General features: G+C 28.0%; 1 protein-coding gene and 1 long non-coding RNA gene across 4 annotated transcripts in view; one reads left to right on the top strand and one right to left on the bottom strand.

Annotated features, from left to right (window-relative positions):
• The window catches only part of RhoGAP102A (Rho GTPase activating protein at 102A), a 449,504-nt gene that overhangs the window by 420,497 nt on the left and 5,798 nt on the right, over positions 1–23,209 (top strand). For all 3 annotated transcript variants that reach the window (XM_075355555.1, XM_075355554.1, XM_075355556.1), the window contains 7 exons: positions 1,533–1,683; positions 4,253–4,396; positions 5,854–6,041; positions 13,031–13,131; positions 18,664–18,849; positions 21,709–21,874; positions 22,970–23,105. In XM_075355555.1, coding sequence (XP_075211670.1) covers positions 1,533–1,683; positions 4,253–4,396; positions 5,854–6,041; positions 13,031–13,131; positions 18,664–18,849; positions 21,709–21,874; positions 22,970–23,105 — 1,072 coding nt within the window. The remainder of the gene's footprint in view (positions 1–1,532; positions 1,684–4,252; positions 4,397–5,853; positions 6,042–13,030; positions 13,132–18,663; positions 18,850–21,708; positions 21,875–22,969; positions 23,106–23,209) is intronic.
• LOC142318905 (uncharacterized) overlaps positions 6,237–23,209 on the bottom strand; it is a 40,500-nt gene continuing 23,527 nt past the window's right edge. The window contains exons 3-5 of the long non-coding RNA XR_012755072.1: positions 16,370–16,480; positions 12,993–13,152; positions 6,237–6,789 (exon numbers count right to left, since the gene is read on the bottom strand). This is a non-coding gene — a long non-coding RNA (uncharacterized LOC142318905). The remainder of the gene's footprint in view (positions 6,790–12,992; positions 13,153–16,369; positions 16,481–23,209) is intronic.

Raw genomic sequence — 23,209 nt, 5'->3', positions numbered from 1 at the left:
CACTAAGAAGGGAATGTACCCGCTTCATTTTTTATAAATTAAAAAAATATATATATAAACTATTTGTTCATGAAACTTAAGACGCATAAACAATAGCGCAAAACACGAGCAAAGTTGGTTATTAACATAGAACAGTTGACAGCGCTACGAAGAAACAACACAGTCAATCGGATAGACAAGGCCAACATAATTATGTTTTTGCAGCCAACTAAATTCCGATCAAATTGATGCATCGAATATGTAATATATTAACATATATGGAAAGATCGTTTTTCCTGATATTTTTGATATCTAATAAGTATACTATTCTCTTCTATTATACACAAAGTAACTGTTTGAAAATTCAGAGATGGGACTTTAGCAGATACCAACCTCCGTAAGAACGGACGTTCGGATTTTAAGCAGATACCCAAATATCCATATATATGGACTTTCTTTTTCTATTTAGCCTCCAGAACCACCGTAAGGTATTCAGAAGATGTTATGTATGAATGTACATATAGTCTTGTACAGTCTCAGGAAACCATTTACCATTTCTGAGATTTGTGATCAATTGAAACTCAACCACCAAAGAACACTGGTATCCACGATCTAGTATTCAAATCCGTATAAAAGTAACTGTCTTTACTAGGATTTGAACGTTGGAACGCTCGACTTCGAAATCAGCTGATTTGCGATGTTGTTTGAACCTTACTAGAATAAAGTTTTGATTTTTGATCTAAGAAATTGAATATAAGTTCTCAATCTCACTTAAGTTTTAAGAAAAACAGGGTAAAATACGAAAACCTTTGTCGGAAAATATACTTTTTTAGGTTTGGAATAAAATAACTTTGTTAATTTACCATTAAATAAAAAAAAAATCTGTAGTTAACATTGTCGAGAATTTAATTCTCTACAGAGCAGAGATAGGAATTGTGACTGGAGCTCCTTGTACTATAGGTACTTCTTATTAGGGTCATAATCACAAAAAACACTGGAAATGTTTGCTGCTTTTTGTTATGTAATCTATTATCAGAAGACTTTCGACTTTGAAATCAGCTGATTTGCGATGACGAGTTACCCACTTGACCAGCTCGGTGGGCCATATGCAGACGCTCGGGATCCAAAGGTTTAAAAGGAATTGTTTAAAAACAATAATTTTGTTGTCAATAAAATTTTAATTAATTTTAAATAAATTGTAGTAAAGATCTTATAAACGGGTAAATAACTTATTGAAAATGAAAAAAACATAACAAGGCAATTTCTTTAATGTCGAGCTACATGAAAATAGAAATGTAATCTTGTTTGATAGAGATGACCTTGTTCTTTTTTAGGTAAAGTGACATTTTTTTACTAGCTCAAGTAACTCATTTTAATGACGCTCGTTTCTTTTTTATTTAATAGATTATTTTGCATTATCCTGTTTGATTAAGAATTTATTCTAAATATATTGCCTTTATAAATGTAAAAAATGTATTGCATGCTCAATAAATAATGTTATTTGTAAAACCAATAATCCATTGCGATTTTTATTTATTTATTTATTTTAATAGTTAAGAGAAGATTTTGACTGTGGGAAAGAAGCTTCTCTTGATTTGGAGTTATGTCCTCATGATGTAGCAACATTACTGAAAGAATACTTCAGAGATCTGCCAGACTCACTTTTATGTAAAGACCTGTATCCTGCCTTTATTCAAACTCAAAGTTAGTTTTATACATGTATCCATTTTTGGTTTTTTATTATATCCTTTTTTTAAGTAGTTAAGACAGATGTTAACTTGTTATAAGAATGATATATTAAAAAAATTGTATAGTTGGGCTTTTTATGTTAAGTATATTAGAGGATGGTATCTAAAACATTCTACCTAAAAACCAGTGGGAAATTTGCACTCAACTACAATGCTTGTGACAAAGGGGAAGGTACATACAGTATGTGATGACCACAAAATTTCACAAAGCATAGTTAAGTGAGAAATACTTCATGCATTAATCCAAACACAGGGAAGTTTTTGTTTATTTTTATGATGTGGCTATACTGCTTGACCACATCCTTTCTTTGTGTCTGTGTAATGTGAGGTTATTGCTTTTTGGATATTCAGCAATTTTCATGTTATAAATAGTGTTTTGTGAAAGTTTATTTCATTTTTTATTACAAAATCTTATTTTTGTAATTTTTTGTTTTGTGGGTCTTGAATATATAATAATGGGCAAAACTACAAAACTTATTTTGCTTTTGAAAATTATTTCTCTTTCTGACCATACCAGTATGATGTAATGACAAATAGCGTCTACGTATGGAGTTGGACTAGGGACAGGACTGCTATTTTAAAACAGTTTAAAGAAACTGGTTTCTTGTCACCTCAAAGGAAAAACAAATGTAGATGTAAAAGAAAAACTACTACAGTACTGGATCAGTTTTAGTGAGAAAAAGTAAACTTCATCCAAAATTATCTGCTGTGTATTTAAATCAAGAATTAGCAGTCAGCAAAACAGATTTACACGTAACAAATGTTAGGTGCTAACTTCTTGCAGCTGGATGGAAAGTTCATCGCCTAGTTAAAAAGCAATTTTTAACATCAGGTAAGTGTTAAAATAGGTTTTTGTGGCCCAAAGAAGACTGGAAAAATGTTATATTTTCCGAGGTCAAACTTTTTAAGTTCAGGGATGAGTTGATTCATTTTTAACAAAAGCATCAGATGAAAATATACATCATCAACTCCTATCCAACAATCAGATAGACATCCCTAGAAAAAAAAAGGTTTTTGAGATTGATTCACATTTGAAGGCCTTTTCATTTCTTCCAGTAGTTGGTATGTTGAAAATTGATGCGTATATCAAAATTCTGAAGGAAAGGGTTCTGACACTACTTCAAAACAAATTCCCACTAGGTAACAGTGTTCCAACAAGATTTGGCACCATGCCATACTGTCAAAAAGTGGAACAATTTTTCAAAGAATGAAACATTAAATGGCTCCTGTAGCCAGACAATTTCCCAAACTTAAACCTAATTGAAAATCACATATTAATAATAATAGTCACAAAACAACTCTCAAAAATGAATTATACCACAAAAATTGACCTCATTAAAGCAATAATACTGATATGGTTTCATGACGAAATAAAAAAAATGTGTATTACACTTGTTGAATAAAAGCAAAATTGTGTACATCAAGTGTTTAAGAATAAAGAAAAATATATTAATTACTAGATATTCAAAAATTGAACAGGTTTGTACTTTTTTCTAAGTGAAGTTACTTTTTATTAAATAACGTCTGTGTTTTGATTGATTTGCATAGTAGTGTGTGTGTGTGCTCGCATGCATATGTATATATAAACCTATATATATATATTTATATTATTGTAATAAAGCTTCAGAATAATACTTTTTTGGTATTTGGCAAGGCGAATCCCCATTGCCACTGATATCTTACATTTTCAACTACTAGCAAGAGAAAACGAATATATATATATGTATTATATACTGCACAAGTTAATATATTTATGTATATAGAAAGACAATTTTGTTATTTTCAATAAAAATGTATATCTTAGAATGAATTCATATATTTTAATGAAATTTTGTGCAAATGCACCTGACACCTTTTACAAGAAAAATACAACTTAATATTCTATCTTTGAAAATTTCAAATTGGTGGCCATTTAACATTTTCAATCATTAAAAGCCTCATAAGTATTAGTTTTATTGTATTGTAATATAAGTAGTTACTTGTGCAATTAAAATTTCATAAATTATCATATGATCTGTTATTGATACTGCTACAATGAGTATAGGTATAGTAAACCCGTAGGGAAACCATATGTGAAAAGGTTGCATTAATTAGTTTTAAATTAAACAAATTTTGTTAAAGAAGACTTTTTTTATAACTGTGATACAAATAGGATTTGAATTACAAGACTACAAGACGTGCCAATCAGAGTTTCCTTTCCATAATGAAGTCCTTATGATTGAATTCAATGAAAATATGATTGTAAATTATACATCACTGTCTTTCGATAGCAACTTTGCTATCCTGATGTGCAACAGTATATTTAGCTTGGAAAAAAGTCAACAACAATACCTACTTTATTCCTCATTTTCTTAATAGTCTTTAATCATGAAAATTGTGAACAGATTTGAAGGAGAAACTTGTATTTTTATCTTTGCATCTATAAATATTTGCTTGTAGCGCTTACTAAAAAAAATAAAGAGTAACAATAAATTCCTTTATTCTGCATTATTACTATTTATTATAATAATTTTTATGATCAACAGGGATACGAAATAGAAGACTGCAACAAGAGGCATTACAAAACCTCATATTTCTACTGCCTGTGCCTAACAGAGATACCTTGTGGGCGTTACTTAATCTACTATCACTTGTAGCATATAACTCTACTGATCAGAAAGACAGCTCAGGTAATTTTACAAAAATGTCATTTCTTTGTACTAATTACTAAATCAAAATTTTTAATTTCCTTACACAAATTTAAGTAATGTGTGAATTTGATTGTCATGACACAATAATCTTACTTTAGGTATTTAGGGTCTGTGATTTTTAACTAGAAAAAAGCAAAACTTTATTTTAGTGATAATATAATATATAAATAAATAATTTCACTGTGACTGCAATAAAAATTCAGCACTAATACTAGAAACAGAAAATGTAAACTACCTCTATTGTTATTAATACTACTACAAAGAACTATTATTTTTTCATAATTATTACTATTAGTTTTATTTTTTCTGCAGATAAATATTTATTATTTATGTAAATTTAAAAAAAAAAAGAAGATGTATAGTTACAGATTTACTACTGGAGTAACCAAATTATATCTCAAATGAAATATAAATCTTCTTCCTTGTAGTAAAAACCAGTTTTACAATTTATCCTTTAAATTCCACTTATGCTTTACGATAGTCTACATGTTCCAACATCTTATTAAAGTTTAACTAGTTTACTAAATTGAAACTAATTTTTACATTAGTAAAAATTATGATTTTATAACAAATAATAACTTGAAAAGAGACAAAATATTAAAAAAAACCATGCTTTTGAAACAAAGTGGAAAATCCTTTAATTGTATTTATAAAGTATAAAAGTTTATTCTATTTTAACAGGTTAATCTCATACCGTTTTGAATAGTAGTAACATTAGACCTAGCTCTATTTAAGAAGCAATGAATTTGTGTTTTCTAAGATCCAAGTGTTTTTGGCCAATATTTTTTCAGAACCAAAACCAGAATTTTTTGATAATTAGTTTCTTTGTGTATTGCTATCTCATGAGAGTTGTTCATTGTAAGTGATTTTTTTGATTTTAGCTGAATTTCAGTCTGTGTTTGTGATAGACATGGGTTCAATGTGTATTTTTTGTAAGTTACTAGTTTTTCTTCATTCAATCACAACCCATATGTATCAGTATGATTAATTGTAAAATGTGGTTTATATTTCTTAATAAATTTATAAATCTGTGATCATGTTTTTGATGGAATCTCTTTCTATTTCTGAAAATATATTACAGTAAAGAATAAACTGTAAATCTGTTTTGTAAATAATCATTTAGATTAAAATATCTGTATATTTCTACCCAAATAATACTACATATCTACTAAAACACTATATTCAAGAATATAAACATTTAAAGAAAAACTACATCACTCTTGTTTATTTGAAACATAAATGAAAAATATTTTTCAAGTAAAAACTAAAAATAAAATGTAAAAGTAACAAAAAAATAAGGCAGTTCTTTTCATATATATGAGTATTTACAATACTAGTTTAGCAAGAATCATTCAAAATATTTTTTAATAACAAATAAAAGTTATACTCCTAATCAAATTTATTTAATCATTTCTAAGTCGGTCATAAATTTACAGGTCAATGGACTGTAGGTAACAAAATGGATAGTAATAACCTAGCGACACTCTTTGCTCCAAACATATTGCATAGTTGTTCCAATAATAAATCGCTTAAAGATGAAATGAGTGCCGAGAGGTCAGAAGAAAGAGCTGATGCAATCAATGTTGTTCGTTGTCTTATTGATAGCTTCAAAGAACTTTATCAGGTAATAACAATATTTTTTAATTGGATAATTCAATTATCATGAATTAATTTTTTTTCAGATAATTTAAAGGTAGGATAACAATCAAAATACAACTGAATAAAAAATGTTATTGGAAAAAAACCCTTGCCTCTTATCCATGAGATTAACTGGTTATAAGCATGATAGAATAACTGGGAAGCAAGAACTGAAGCTGGCTGATTACAGATAATTTACAGTTTTGTATCATAGTCTGGTGCAGAGAATAAATACTTGCTTTTCATATTGGAGATAGCCAGTTAAAGATCAGAATGAAACAGGTTACAGTCTATTGCTAATGACTCCTTGAAATTGTTTCCCAGCCACAGACATGTGATATTTTTATTATCGTAATAACAGAATTTCATCAGTGTAGAGAATGTGTCTAACCAATTATATACACAGACATAAATAGGGTAAAAAAAAATTATGAAAGGAAAAACATAACATAAATTTCAAAGAATGTCTACAATTGTTCAGATTGCTAACTTATTCCATTGTTTATTTCTGTCATTAGTATCCTTTGAATGTAATCCACATGATTATTTTCTTATGAGTGAAAATCAGAAAATGAGTCAAGAAAATACTGTGTATTTTCTTGACTACACCCTTTTTCTTTACTTTTCTCCCTGCAATCTCGTAACAGACTTCAAAACATGTGCCTTCCATAATCCCACTACATGATTGAGTTCCTTTCTCTAATTCCACTGCTGAAGTTCAATCATCAGCTAAACTGAAACAAAGATAACGCATAATAATCATTGGTAAGATTCTTAGCCTTTCAAGATTTACATTTAAACCCAATTATTAAAAAGAAATACTTGGTACATTTATTTCAACGTACCTTCTCTTTTTTTTTCTATGTACCTTTATTTCTTGCATCTCTACAAATTAGCATCTTTTCCATTATGGTATATTATTTATTAGTTGATCATCTTTGAATAAAAGATCATTTTGTTGATCTTAATACAAATAAATGTATTAAAATTGAGATTAAAGGTTGAAGATTATATTTAACGTGAAGCGCAATATTACTTCAAAAACAAGGAACACCTCTTCCTATGGACTCTGAATCAACAAAGCTATGTATGATATCTTCAGACATTCAGAATGTCAAAAGAATCACATCTACCTATAACAGTATTTTTTGCAAGATTGCAAATAATATTCATTTGATAAAACAAACAATGTATGAGAGTTACATTGATGATGAAGTACATTTACTTTATTTATTTATTTATTTTAAGTACACTAGTCAACAAAAAAGATTTTTTTTTTCGTGTTCTGGAATTGAACATGGTGATATATTAAGTAGTTTTTGGGTGCTGAATTTAAACTGTTATCAGAATTTGTGTATGCATCATGTTTTTTCTATACAAATTATTTATTACCAAAAAAATCCATAATCACTGTGAAATAAATATTTAAAAAAAATTATTTATTTGTATTTATTTAAAATTTGTTTAAATCATTGGAATTGTCTCACCTTTAATTTTTAAAATATGTTAACCAACCTTTTCACTGGTATGATGTTTTATCAATTTTTCAAAACAAAAACCAACAATAGTCGCCCATCATTCCAGAGTCTCATCTTCCTTGATACCGATGCTCCATAGTCAAAATATCCTGATGGAAACATTCTCCTTGCTCATCACTGACAGCCCAAATTTTCAGGAAAAACGTCTAGGTGGGAGTGTAGGAAATACATTTTTAATTATATTCATTTTTTTTACTTCCTAAACATTTGCAGTTTTCTAACAGCATATTAACCTAAAAAACATAGTATTCATCTTTACTGTTGACTAGGCTAAAAAAACCACCAACACGTCTATGAAGAACTTCCATGTAGCTAGTTCACATTCGCTAAGTTTATCATTAAAAGTTGATTTCTTAAGCAGTTTCTATGCTGAATTTCAAATACTTGAAACTCACAATAAATTTTTCATAGTAAAATAAGTTGAAAGAGTTTTATTTCATGTTCTAAACATAACTTTTGTTTTTTTCTGCTAAAAGATTCCACTGTTGCAGTCTTGACCTCAGAAGTTCAGATAGCTGCTTTGATAAATTTAGATCATGAACTAGATCATCAACTAAATCATTAAGTTCATGTTGTTGAATTAAATGAAAAGATTTATCATCAGATACAGGAAGAAATTCTTCAACATCATCTGCTTTATTTTCAGATTATTTTTCTAGCAGTGTCGAATTAGATGGTGATAGAGGTATAGGTAACTCTTCTCCAATGAATGAAAATCCAAATATATTTGTCATATAAAAGTAGCAGACAGTAAAGTGGTCCTTAGGTTCACATCAAACCATTGGTACAGTGAATGGCATAGCTCGTCATTTCCCCTTCAACAATTCAGTAAGAGTTACTGAGCATGATATGCAAATAACATGAGGTGCCCCAGATTTTATCTTGATCTCAGACTGCAAAAACAGAATAAAATTTAAAAGCTATTTTTTATCAATTCAGAAATAGTCTTTCTTTGAAATTTAGGCATATATTTACCACAGATATAACAAAAATTATCTGGATGATTTGAACATCCATGAAAAGTTTTGCAGCAGCCATATTGTAGCAAATAAAAACAAAAAAAAGCACTTTTGTATTGTAAAAAATTAATGAAAATATTGCAAAACACTAATAACTGTGTGAATAACAACACACATTATAGACAAATGAAGCCAGACTGAATTAGATTTTAAGCTCTGTAGTAGACAACAACAGATGTCTGTATGATGGTATCATACAGTCATATTTATACGTGTCTACTTCTCATGATACATTTATTTTTCCTTAATTAAGCATGCATGCAAGTTGTTTAAAAGTAAAAATACAGAAACTATTTTTAATTGTAACCAGTAGTTGATCAAAATGAGTATTATAAAAAATTTTTACAAATTTACGATTTACATAAAACATTTTGTGTGGTAACACAATTTCAATAGCAGCATATTTGAAATCAGCATCTAAATTACAGTGAGAAAAATTGTGTAACATGTTAGATACAAATTTTATGTTGACTAGTGTTACTAGTACAATTAATTATGTTTTTGTTACAAATTATAATTATGCTTATTTTCCATAAAAAACTTTCCCTAAAATTATTTAAATAGTAAAAGGGCATCCTCATCGGTGTTTCTCAAATCCAGCAGCAAACCCACTTTATGTTAAACCATTGTTACAAGGTTTTTACCAGTGCTCAACAATGGGCACCTTAATTCCCTACTGTACAGAATATTCTTATTATCCAATTATTATTATTTACACTCATAATTATTCACCTAGACAGCCCACAATAAACATAACTTATGATATGAATTTAGAATTTTATCAAAACAACTATGGATAAAAATTTAATAAACTTTTTTCCTATAATTTTTAGTAGTAAAGAACTGAACTACATGTATTTTAAGTTAGGAAGAAGGAGGGAAATAACGTTAAAAAAATATCTGATTTATGGTAGGGAAGGTCAAAAACCTAGAACCTTCAAAGTAACTCACTAAAACAAAACTTGGCAAAGCACACCCTCAACTCTCTAACAACATAAGTTTTTTTCTAATTCAAATATAAGTTTTTTTTTAATTCAAGATTAAACATTCCAAGATTACTAAAACAATGTTAACAATTATTAAAATATATGTATTACTATGATTAATAGTTTTTATCCTCTTTTTTTTGTCTAATATTATGATTTTAAATCATGAGACATGATAACATTGTTACATTAAAATATTATATTACTAAAAAATATGTCTATGTAATTTATAGCTTACCGAATTTCAGCAGATTTTATAGCTCTCCAATAATATTTATAAGTTTAAAAAATATTATCAATTTTTTAAATAATTATTTTTAACTACTCTTTAACTTCTGTAAAGTGTTACTATACAATGAACAGCCTGGTTAGTATTTAAACATAGTACAATATTTATGAATTGAAAATGAATTAATAACAAATGAATTTTTTTTTTAATTTATAAAAACTGAAAATGTTGGGGTCTTAAATGAAAAATCACATCAACCAATGTTTATACCAGTATTAAAAAAAATTCCAACCAATACAAATGAATGATTGTCTGATATAATACAGCAGTTAGATCAAGCATCATTAATATAATTAAATATAAATCTGTGCAAGATGCAGGTGGTATAAGCAACATGAGATCTAACTTGCACTTTTAACATTTATGTGACCTAGTACAAAAAATTTAGACAACTTTAAGAAAGATATCTTGTCACACGCAGAGATACTAACTAAAGAAAAACATACAAGATAAAGACATTATGTACAGTAAGATATTCATTTATAGTAAAGAATAGTGGGTTAGTTGAAACACTACAGAATGTAAACTGATATAATATTATTTGAATGAAATGAGTTTTTGTTTTAAGTTAAGTTTATTTATGTAGTTAATTCATTAATTAATTATTAAAACATCTGTTTCAAAAAGGAACCAGTGCTTAGAATGAACTTGTGCACCGGAAAAAATTAATGTCACTCTATACAGTCAAGATTTGCTACAATTAGCAGTTGAAATAACCTCCACTAAGATCATTTCAGTACCCACTCCTTTTTTGCTGCAATAGCTGGCTGTCATTTTCCAGTGATGAGTATGTGTTTATATCGAGACTAGGAGTGTTTAGAATCAAAATGCCCCAGTCTTACCATCACTATTAACAGTAAAAATACTAAGCGATGGTCTACTTACCAAGAATAAAGCATGTCTCTTAGACAATAATCTTCCAGATTAAAATGCCAGTAGCATTTAATTTCTGGTCTACAAAAAGGTTAACGTTTCATGCTTATCATACAGATCTTGATAATGAATTGAAAGAACATGACCATGAGAAACATTCACAGTATTATCACAGGTTCAATTTTTATTGGTGAAAATGGAATAAGGTGCTGAAATAAGTTTATTTTAGTAACAAAGCCTGGTTTCATCTAAGTAACTTATGAACAGTAGTGAATATACTTACTTTTCATGAACAATAATTGTTTTTAATTTGTCATCAGTCAGTTGACTGGTGTGATGCTTTTCTCCATTTTATTTTATTCTGCACTAATTTTTAAACCAACCCATTTACTATATCCTATATCCACAATTATCTGTCTTACACATTCCAGATTTTGCCTTCCTTTATAATTTGTATCTTCTATCTCTGTATCAACAAACTTACCAAACAGCTGTTACACACACATGAATTTGATGTTTAGTTTCAACCTTCTAATATGCATTTCCTTCATTTCCCATAAAATTATAGATGGCTCAGTTTCTCATGACTTAATTCAATAATGTATTTGCTCTATTAGAAGAGAGTGGTTGAGATTATTAAATCCAGTAAAACAGATCTGCCTAATTAAACAGCAGCCATGTCACGATATTTTGATTATCATTTGATCCGGAACTACAACCAAGGCACCAAAAGTGGTTTCTTGATTTTTTATTGCTTGAACAAACAATACACAGCTAAAGTTTGTTAGCAGAGAGATGTACCAGTTCATGTTTATCTCTACTACTTGGACCTGGGTTGAATTTATTACTGGATCTTATAAATTTTCTTCATATGCTGTATCCACCACAATACTCAAAACAGCTGCTTTGGATTACAGCATCTTCAGCATAAGAACTATTGTCTCAGGAAAGAAAAGCATTTTTCTGTGATCATTTTGTCAGTAATGTTCTACATTTTCTCCCAATGATACCCATGTTTATTACTTAGGAAATACATTTTTTCATTTAACTGATGCACATACATTAGCATTAGCCCATCTTTGAAATCTAGAAAACTTTTTCATTTCCCCAGAATCCTTCTTCAAGCTTATGTTTTTTGGGCATAAGCATTGTTTTCTGAACCCAAGAGATTTCATATTGCTTTGGTTAAAGATAAATAAAAATAAGAAAATGGGCTACTGTTATGAGGTAGGGCAATTTCTTATCCCAAGATGTCAAACCTGATATTTGCTCTCAATACCAGTATCGGCTCTGGGAATACATCCTAATACATACAAGCCAAGTTGCAGTAGCAGAGTTGCAGCACTTCTGTTTCTCTATTACATTTGTCAGAATCTAGTTCCTAAAGTTTGTCACAATCAGAATTCACATCTCCCGTATCACTAAATAAGTCACAATCTATGACTGATTAATCATCATCAACTAAGTCATCTATTTCACTCAAATGATTGCAATTGGCATTAAAATTAAACAATTCACTCATGTTCAACACCTTTTCACAGGAAAAGTAGAAACTCAAATTAATCAGAACACAACACAAACACAAGCCTAAACTACAATTAAAACAAACTAGTCAGCTGTGTGTAATGTTAATGTGATTTTGTGAGACAACTTTAGTTCGCCAGCTATAACTTTTACATAGTTTTCTTTTAAAAAAAATTGTAATTAATAAGAGAAATTTTAGCTTTCTAACGGTATATTATATATTAATATCTGTAGATATTAAGCAGCAATATAATATTTAAATCTTAGATTTTACATAATACATCTTGATTGTAACTCTAGCAGATGATGATATAGTTAATGCTTCGTGATCAAGATGGTTAGCAGTAACAGGGTTAATAAAATTCAAATTTGTGATAAGGTGTTCCAGTGGGTAATACAATAAATATATGATCCCAATTTTAATATACTGAACACAATTTTTATTTTCTACAGAAACTAATGAATTAATGATGTATTAATTTTAACATCCAAAGAATTTTGCTAGTAATGCAGTCATTGCAAAAAACAAAAATCACTATACATATGGACACTTGAAAAAAGATCCTCTTGATCTATTCCTGAATTATTATAAAATATTGTTAACCATTTAAGAAAAATTAATTAGTTTGATTCAATTCAAATATCATTAATAAAAAATTAATTCATATTTTAAAAATAATGTTTGGAAATTATGTTTATTTTACTTACTTCTACTCATTCTCTCTTTTTGTATTTATTTTAAAAAGGTGTCTGCTGAATTGTTAGATGAAGTATACATCCATATGATGGACAGCCATCCCGAATTGCTAGATGCACTTTTACGGAGAAGGGATATTCAGAGCGAAGAGTAAGCTAACTTTATCATAACCTAAAATTTAAATCATCAGTTCAAAAATATATGCATTTTATAAATAATGAATCTATGTACATAATACAAAATAAACAATAAAAGTAAAAACATCTTGTTCTGACTTCTTTACATCATCACACTTCTCATCATAAAACTTACACTACTTTTCATTCATACATATATTCAATTGCACACTAACATATGCTAAGTATAATAATTATTATACTTTTAAAAAGGATATCTAAATAAATTTAAAAAAAACTGCTTACTATTGCATGGGAAGTATTTTAATTTGTATTCCAGTATATAATTTTATCTTCTCTTTTTAAATAGAATAAACAACTTACATGTGCAATTGATGTGTCTACTACCAAAAACTTCTTTATATAAAATAATTAAAAAAAAAAAATAAACTTTAGAAATGAACTAGAAAAAATGGTTACTAACTAATGTAGTTTTTAATAGCATGTGTAGTGACTTGGTACTAAATGCAGAATGAATCAAAAGTTGAACTCGGTTCTACGGGTAAATCCACAAATACTTATTTGCGGAGGAAATAAATTTTTCAGTGTAGAACAGAATTTGTAATTAAAACCTGCTTTAATCCTTTTATAAAAATATAATTTTTTTATTATTATGGGTATTAATGTCATATGGAAATTTATCCATGAACTCTGACCTTACATAAAACAGTTTAAATAATCTAGCAGTATCAAACTACACTAATCTACTTGTTCTGTTTCTTGGATTGAATGCCTAAATTGTTTTAAAGTGTATCTCCCAACAATATACTTCATAAATAAATAATTAAAAACCGTCTTGAACTGTTGGTCTTTAGAAGATTATTTTATAAAGTGTAACTATGATCATTAATAAAAGTACAATATAAAAATCTGCTTTATTATGCAGGGATGAGGGTAATCTGGCCTGTTTTAACCTGCGTATATATAACTCATTAGGTGTGTTTTGCAGCCATCAAATATATAACAAGAGTTTCTAGGTTGATTCACAGGCAGCCTCCTTCCTATCAGATAACACTATATATGCAGTGGGTTTGTAATTAAGGTCTCAGTATCCTCAGCTCAGAGGCTCTAGAAACATCAGACCACAGAATTGATAATGGAAAAAGAAGGGGTAAAGCGAATAAAGAAAAGTGGCGGGTAATAGGTGAGTAAGGATGATGTACCTAATCAAAATATTTTACCATTTTGTTCAGGATCTAATCGATCTCTTACTAGCGATAAAACTGCTATTTGTAATCTCAGTGCTATCAGTTTTATGATGATCCATGAAACATTAATGAGTGTTGTACAAGAGGGAGTATTAATCAGCGGTTACCTTCTCTCTCTAGGTCTTGTAATTTATCATTACAAGACCTAGTCAAAACATGAATTAAAATTCTTGAAACTTACTTTTTTTAACTTATATACAAGAGACATTTACAAAGGTGAAAATGACTTATTTAGAATTATGAAAGCAACACGTACATTACATTAACTTCTGAATAATGAAAACTTAGGTTCAGGATTGAAGCTCGGTTACCAGATAAAAATAATAGTTTTTCATGTTTATGTCCTCTTACTGTATTCAAATTATATTTGCCTGCTTCATTTAAACAAATTTTACCTATCTTTATATATGAATCATTTTCAACTAAACTTTCTTTAATGTCATAAACAGGTGCAAAAAATTGTTGGAACACCCAAACATTTTGGTGTCTGCTCATCTTTAGAATTGTCATTTTGCTAAGTATAAATTTCATTCACTGATAAGTGTAAAATAACAAAATAACACTGCACTGAATCTAAAAATTGAATAAATTTTTAAAAAAACTATATTTTTTAAAGTTTATTCTTAAAAATAAAAAAAATCAGAAACTGGAAAAAAAAGTAATTTCATAATTTTAAAAATTCTAATAACACATGGGATAAGCAGAGGGATCAATATTATAAAATAAAAATAACTTTGTGTTTTTTTAAATTTTTTTTTAGATATTTATTTAGATCAATATATGAACAATCAGAACAAAACTGATTATTTGATAAAGACTGTTTTTATGTGGTAACTTAAAAGTAAAGCTTAATTTGCAGTAATCTAAATAAATTATATTTACTCACATCATCAACAAAGACTTCAATATAAAATGTACATAAAAATAAGGTTTTAATTACGCCTAGATTATTATATATATATATATATATATATATATATAAATTGTATTTTTGTAATAAAAACGACCTAGTACTTTTTTAATTGAGATGAGATATATTACCTTAATTTTATCATGAAAAAAAACTTTAAAATATAATTTAACAGTACAGAGGAATAATATGAATCTTAAAAAGATTAATTTCAGTAAAATAATTCTTATACACACATACACACACACATCTTTTTTTAAAAAATCAATTGCTTTTTTCTAATATCCTTAAAATTAATGAGCGTATCATTATGACAGAAAACTGTGACTCAAATTTTACTTATAATGATTTGAGAATGTACAATTCAAGCTGCTGATGCGTACTAAAACTGCATGTAAAAAAATAATTTTTAAGATAGAAACAAAAAAGTGAAATAAAAATATCATTCAAACAATGCAAGCAGAGATTTGAATTCATTGTGTAAGTAAACAGCATGGAAGAAATAAGCAGTCAAACATTAGTTTAAGCCAATCACTGCAAAGAATCTTTGAATTATGCCCTAACATTCTACTGTTATAAGTGTTAAGTTCAACAGTCTTGAAGAGAATTATCATAGATTAATAAAGAAACCTAACACTTTTGTAAAATTTGTTTTAGTAATACTCAATATGATTAAAGAAAGCAAATTTCAGAATTAGTTTTCAGAATTCAAACATGAGCTGTGACGTATTTGTTTGTTCCATAAATATGATTAATGTAGACACTTTTTCAGTAATTAAAAATTAACATTACTCATTTATATTTAATATGTACAATGTACAACCTAAAAATAGTTACTTTCATTATACCAAACAATAAAATAATGCACAACAATATGTTGAACAATAAGAAAGAAGCTTTTTATTATTCAGTTTCTACTTTTATTAAATTACTTAACAATTGAAAGAATCTTTCAAAGAATTATTTTAAATAAAATCAAAAACTTCCTTGTACAGAAACAAATTGCTCAGCAAATGAGATTTTAAATAAAAATATTTAGATAAATATGAACTTTCAACATACTTATTTAATATGTGGATAAATATGTACTCAACTGTTTAATAATTCCCTTCAAAATTGTTATATTTATTCTTTGGAGATTTTACTTATTATTTAATGCAACTCCTGTTATTTCTATGATTCCTCTCGATCCTCCCAATCAAATTCTGAAAGCAAAGATTTTTATTATTAAAGGAAAAACATACAACATTCCTGTCATCTATGATATAATGAATTAATTACATTTGGATCTGAAAATACATGTATATACTATTACTATTATTAACAATAAAGTAAGGCAAGTGATTCTAAAATTTCAATGATAAAGTAAATATTTATCATGCTGTCTCATGTATTAATACATTATCGAATGTCCATCCATAAAATGCTAAGAATTATATGAACAGTAAGGATTTTTGTAACACTGAGTTGTTAACATCATACTTCTATATTTCATAATTTTCATATGATTAAATTTAGATCCTGTGTCATGCAGTAACAGTCCAAAGCCAGTAGTAAACCCTTCTATACATAATAGTTAATAATTCTGTTTTGGTTAAACCTTGAAAACCAATGATGCTGCATGTACTACCAGTAAAAGAATTGTAATGTAGACTTAAATATTTAATTGCTTTAATATAAAAAGATGAATTAAAGTTAACTTTTGCAATAAGATATTTAAAACTAATTTAATTCCTAAAGATTCTCAGCAATGGTAAACTGCTGCAAACTTGAGGCTTGAAATCCTGAGATTTAATCATCCTGTTTCCCCAATAACCAGCTTTCATTGCCTACTACTCCTTTTTCTCATGAATAGATAGATCCATAGGGAATTGGGTCAACCACTAAATTAGCTCTGTCTGCAATGGTGGGAAGTAGTATCCAATGGAACTGCTGCTTCTTTGGTCAAACTTGGTATCTCTACTGGTAAGCTTTTAAGAGCTCTGTTATCTGGAACTTGCAAGAATTAACAAATTTAAGATTGAGATGAACAGTTAAAGATGGGATTTTCACTTTAATAATCTACATATATGAAGAACAAAAATATACAAAGATGAAATGTATTTCTTTTTTTAATCAAAAATTGTTTTAAAACTAAAATTTTCAACCAAATCATTTTAGGTAAGTAAGGATGACAAAACTTTTGCTTATATGCATTTTTTATTCTAAAATATAGTTCCATTAGATGTATGGATGATGCATATTTAAAATTATACTTGCTTACAACCTAATGGTTTCAAAAAGCCTGAAACATCTTTGGAAGTAGCAACTTGAGGATATAAGATATAGAATGATAATTGTTAAAGCCAAATTTTTTTAAAACGCTGCTTATCACATATCACCATGTTGAATAATACAGTGAAGAGTTTTCAGCTGTATACTGTTGGTATTTAGTGGCTTACCTCACTAGTCATTTATAGTAGTATAGTCCATAATATTTATTAGTCCTTAATAAATAATACATTTTTAAAAAATAACTAGAGAAAACCAGATACAGGAATCTGTTTATTATTTTTTTTGTTATAAACAATGTAAAGACAATGGGAAATAGATAAATGTTAAGTATAAAAAGTACAGTTATCAGTATTGCAAAATTCCTACTGGATTCATTTTGTAGAGCCAAAAGCAGGTCAGCTGCAGTAGAAAGCCTTACCATCAACAAACACATTATGAACAAATTCTGTAGTGCTCTACAACACTATATAAAAGATTACCCATAAAATTTGCCAATAATTAAAAACATATAATTGATCTGTTCATTTAGATTCAATTGATCACTCTTATGTGAGTTGTTTCAATCACTTTTGTGATCGGAAACAATAAATATTCTATTTTCTGAAATTCTGAATAAAAATAAATATTAATGTTTTATTTCAAAAAAGTTATCATGGTAAGCTAACAAATGTTAGCTTTAAAAACATACACTTTATAACATTCACACTGTAATATCTGCAACATTCATATAATTTACATTGTCTAAATAGATATTTATTTTTAAAAAAAGTAAATCTGTTTTGTTATTCTACAAAACTGTAGATTATTCAGTCAGTAGAATAAATTTTGAAAACTTTAATTTAATTATTATGATTTTTCATCTATCAAAGAAAATACAAAGTAGTATTATATAATAAGTACATTTTTTTTCTTTTGATTTATAAATAGATTAATGATGAGAAATATTTAGAAAATATGAAATAACTATCAAAATGATAAGCAAGTTCTTCTTCGGGTCAAATCATTATAATAAATTCATGTACTATAACTTCATAAATTACTATGTTGTGACATTTAAAAAAAAAAAGTTGAAGACTACTCAATAGCTAATAGAGATTTTCCCTTTTCCTTTCAGGTTAGGAGATGAACAAGAATCAGAAGATATAAGTGACCGTATTGCATCACACCTAGCTGGTGATTCTGATGATCATGTTTCTAATGAAGACGTAAGAATCACCAAAGAACGTAGAGTTTGGTCTAGAGAAGCATTTACTCATGAAACAGCTGGAATGGGAGGTCCTGACGTTGAAGTTCGACCGAGGTATGTGATATTTCTTTTATAAAATCAATATAAATCATATCAATTCTCCCAGTAAATAATGATTCTTTTTCTTCTTAATGAGTTCCTGTTATTAGAGATTGGATATTATCAAAGTGATTTTCATATTTTTCATAGCGATACTAAATAATTCATCTTGGCAATATTTGAACTATTTTCCTATACTACATTTGTTAATCATTTCTTGCATACTTTTCAATTATAAATATTTCTTCCTACAAATAATATCAGCAGAAACTTCTAGTGATCAGTTTTAAGAGCTTCAATATTTCTAATGCTGTGTTACTTGGCTTTAGAGTCCATGTACCAGGTTCATAAAATAAGGTAGAAAATATATATATGTCAATACAAAAAGAAAACCTGAAGACCAATGCTAATATTTAGATAACAAAGAACTTTTCCATTTTATGAACCCCATTTATACCATTTCAATAAGCTTCATATTTCCTTGAACAAATCGTAACTCTCATTCAATCAAATTCCCATTTAAAAGATATTACTTCCCAAGTGGCATGTTCCTAATATTCAACATTACTATTTTGTTTAGAGATTTTATTACCATGAATTAGTTTTTTTAAATTAATTTTAAAGTACTTTCTGTAATGAATAATTCCCTCCCACTGCCACATTTTTTTTTTGAATCATCATTATACCTATGGCATATTCTATGTACCATCATATTCAAGTATTTTTTAAAAAATAATGGAAGAAATAAGCACATTTCTTTGAAATGAAATATTTACAGATGGTATACAATAGTCTTTTATGATCTTTAAATCTATTAATATCAATAATAAAGATCTTCTCTAATGCTCACATTCCAATTTTCTTAAAAATAAAAATTAGTTTGTGACTTGGTAAACTATTCTGTCACTATTAAATTTCTCAAAAACTGTAAAATTAGTAGTTTTGTATACAGTAGATTTCACTCATTTTGCAGAGTATTAACTAGAGTTTTAACTAAATGTGTTTCATAATGAATCCAAATAATAAAATTACAATTCAAATACGATGCAAAACAGAATTGTCAGTTGTAACTGATGGTGGAAAATTTTGCCAGTGTAAAAAATAATTTTATTTATATTAGAAATACATTAACCTAAGCTTTAAAACCTATGTAATAACACTAATGTAAGAACTCTTCCATGATTTTTCTCTTTAATTTATTTATATTAAGTTTTGTAAATAAATTTTATCAAAAAGCCAATGTAAGGTTAATTATATATGTAAATATTTAATGAAGATTGTTCATTAAATACAAACTTATGTTAATTACATTTCGTCTTGACACCAATGGAATGGTGCGGTTTTGAACATGGTTTAAATTAAAACAGAATTACTTACAGTTTATGTTTTTTATTTTTCAAATTTGTTGTTCCAAACATTTTTTTACATAATTAATAAATTTCAATATGTGCGACCTTAGTCGCTCGACAAATGTCCAAATGATACTCAACTTCTCTCTAAACATTAGTTAACATTTCTTCGTTAATGGTTGTCATTGCTTCATTAATCCTGTTTTTTAAGTGGTTTAGGTCGTGAATTTTTTGTGTATAAACAACGCTTTTGATGTACCCCCACAAGAAAAAATCGCAAGGTGTCAGGTCTGGACTCCTTGGAGGCCAAAGTATTGGTCCTTGCCGGCCTATCCATCGATCTCCAAGCGTCCATGACCAATGCATTGAAGTGCGGGGGAGCACGATCTTGTTGGAAATGAAGTCGATGAATGTTTTCGAGTTCATCCAGCTGAGGAAAGCAATAACATGTCAAGATACACAACTCTATTAATTGTTTTTTCAGCAAAGAAGAAAGGTCCTTTCTTTTTTGTGAAAAAACACGATTTTTCATCACACCACACCAAACATTAACTTTAGGTGAATCGCGTTGTTTCTCAATAATTGCGTGTGGGTTTTCAGAGCCCCATATTCGTAAATTGTGTCTGTTAACACATCCATTCACATGGAATGTAGCTTCGTCTGTAAAAATTATATCATCTAAAAATAATTAGTTTTCACTTATTCTGTCTAACATTTCAACAGCGAAATTTTAATGTTTTACACCATCATCTGGTTTTAATTCCTGCTATATCTGCATTTTATAAGCGTGTAATTTCAGTTTTTTATGTAAAACTTTGTGAACTGTTGATTTTGGAATACCTAATTTGATGCTTCGATGGGGGATGGACTTCCCAGGACTTCTAATTGCCGATAGTCTAATTAGTTAAACCGTTTTGTCTGGTACACTTGGTCTGCCGGTTGATTTCTGTTTCTTAACTGATCCAGTTTCTTCGAATTGTTTGAACCAACGTGTTATGTTATTTTTGTCTGGTGGATCTCTTCCAAATTCACGTCGAAACGCACGTGGAACTAAAATTACGGATTTTAATTCAGCCATCAATAAAACACACTTTGCTTTGTCTTTATCCGAAAACATAGTAACTCACTAAACTCACCGCAACAACAATACAAGAACTGATGTTGTGGTTACAACTGCTGATAAACAACCTTTTGGGTTGGAGGCTTTCAGGGATACCAATATAACATCTAGAAATTTCCCTACAATCTTCCTATGAATTACTGAAACTGCACCATTCTTTTATGATAACCCTGTATAAAATAGTGAATAAAATAAACAATTCATTTTTAGGATTCAATGACTTCTTTGGTTATAAAATCATAATAATGTTTTATTATTTTCTTAAAATGGATTATTAATTAAATTAAATTGATATAGTATTTAAAATGTATATGATATATTTTATAATCATATTAAATTAGATATAATATTAATATAATAATAGTACAATGTATTGAGTAAATATTCTGTAAAACCTTTTTCTAGGCATAAAGAAAGAGGAAGGGAACGAATATTTAAGAAGCGATGGAGAGAGGAAAGCAGTTCAAGACGAAGGGGAGATTCCGATACTGGTTCTAATACACCTTCCAGAAGAGCATCCGCTACAGGACAGGGTTCTGAAGACAATAGTACTGATCAAATGAACTCATCTGTTAGTAGTTTAACAATCTTTAATTTATAACTACTAATCTTATGCTAAATTCAATCTCTTTTTTTAAATCGTTAATAAAATATTCCTTACAGATTATTCTGAGCTCACAGATAGTGGAAAAAAACCAAAAGAATACTGTGATAAATAAATTAGTAAAATTTTATTGCATAAAATGTATTTATTTAAAAAAGAGCAATTTTTCTATTATACTTAATTATTCGGTAAGTTATTTAAGATGTACAGAAACCAGTTCTATGGAGAAAAAAATCATGACCATATACAGCACATGATATCCTGGGACATTAGGAACCCATTCCAGATATCCTTTGTGTACTGGGATATGTAGGATATCCTACAATGTCATGAGGTACCTAAATGCATGTAAAATATACATAAGTAGGCAGACAATCTACATGACTATCTACAAATCTACAAAATTATAATCTATTATAAATTATTATCTACAAAATTATAAAGTTCTCAGCAGATTGTTTTTGTGTTTTTATAAAAAAACAACAAGATAATGATTATTCAATAAGTATATTTAAATACATATTTGTAAATAATTACAGACCTTCAATTTGTAATTATTTTTCATGTTCTATATTTGTTATTCATTGATCTAAATATGGTTATATTATCTGTTGTTTATTTAAAATAATGTATAAATTATTTAAATGCAATAATTAGTGATTTTATTTTAATAATTATGTTAATTTACATGGAATATGCATGTACTACTGAGAACTTCATTTACACTGTCATTATTTATATTTCATTGGTGTAGATTCATTTGATATTCTGCATAATGTTCTGTGGAGTAAAAATGTCATGTACTAGGAATATTTCTCAACAGATTCCAGATGATATTCTTAGGAAGTCTTGGAGACATCTAATATAGATATAAAATATTCTTCTACATCAAGTTAAAATTTCACAATAATTTTATATGATTTATTATCTCAAATTAGATATGATTAAAGATATCTGTTAGCAAGATCATAATCTGTTTTAACTCCAAATTGTTTTTAATTATTTAAAAAAATGTTTTAATAGGTTGACAAATTAATATTTATTTATTAATTTTTTTAACAGAGGGGTTCATTGGATTCTGGTGCAATAACAGCAATTTTAAAAATTCCAGTTCCGGCAACTACTTCTCTTGCACTGAACCTGGATGATTCAGACATTCCGTTCATTGAGGATAACGAGCGGCAGCAGATTTCATTAAGCAAGTATCACTTCAATAAAAATTTACTATTTTTAAAACAAAATGCAAGAGCAAAGTAACATATTTTACAGAATATGTTTAATATATGTTTCTGAATAAGATTT

Source organism: Lycorma delicatula, chromosome 2 (genome assembly GCF_047948215.1).
Source record: "Lycorma delicatula isolate Av1 chromosome 2, ASM4794821v1, whole genome shotgun sequence".
In the NCBI taxonomy this organism is placed as follows: Eukaryota; Metazoa; Arthropoda; class Insecta; order Hemiptera; family Fulgoridae; genus Lycorma; species Lycorma delicatula.
Note: the sequence above shows the minus strand (reverse complement) of the source record. Positions and strands in the feature narration are given on the sequence as shown.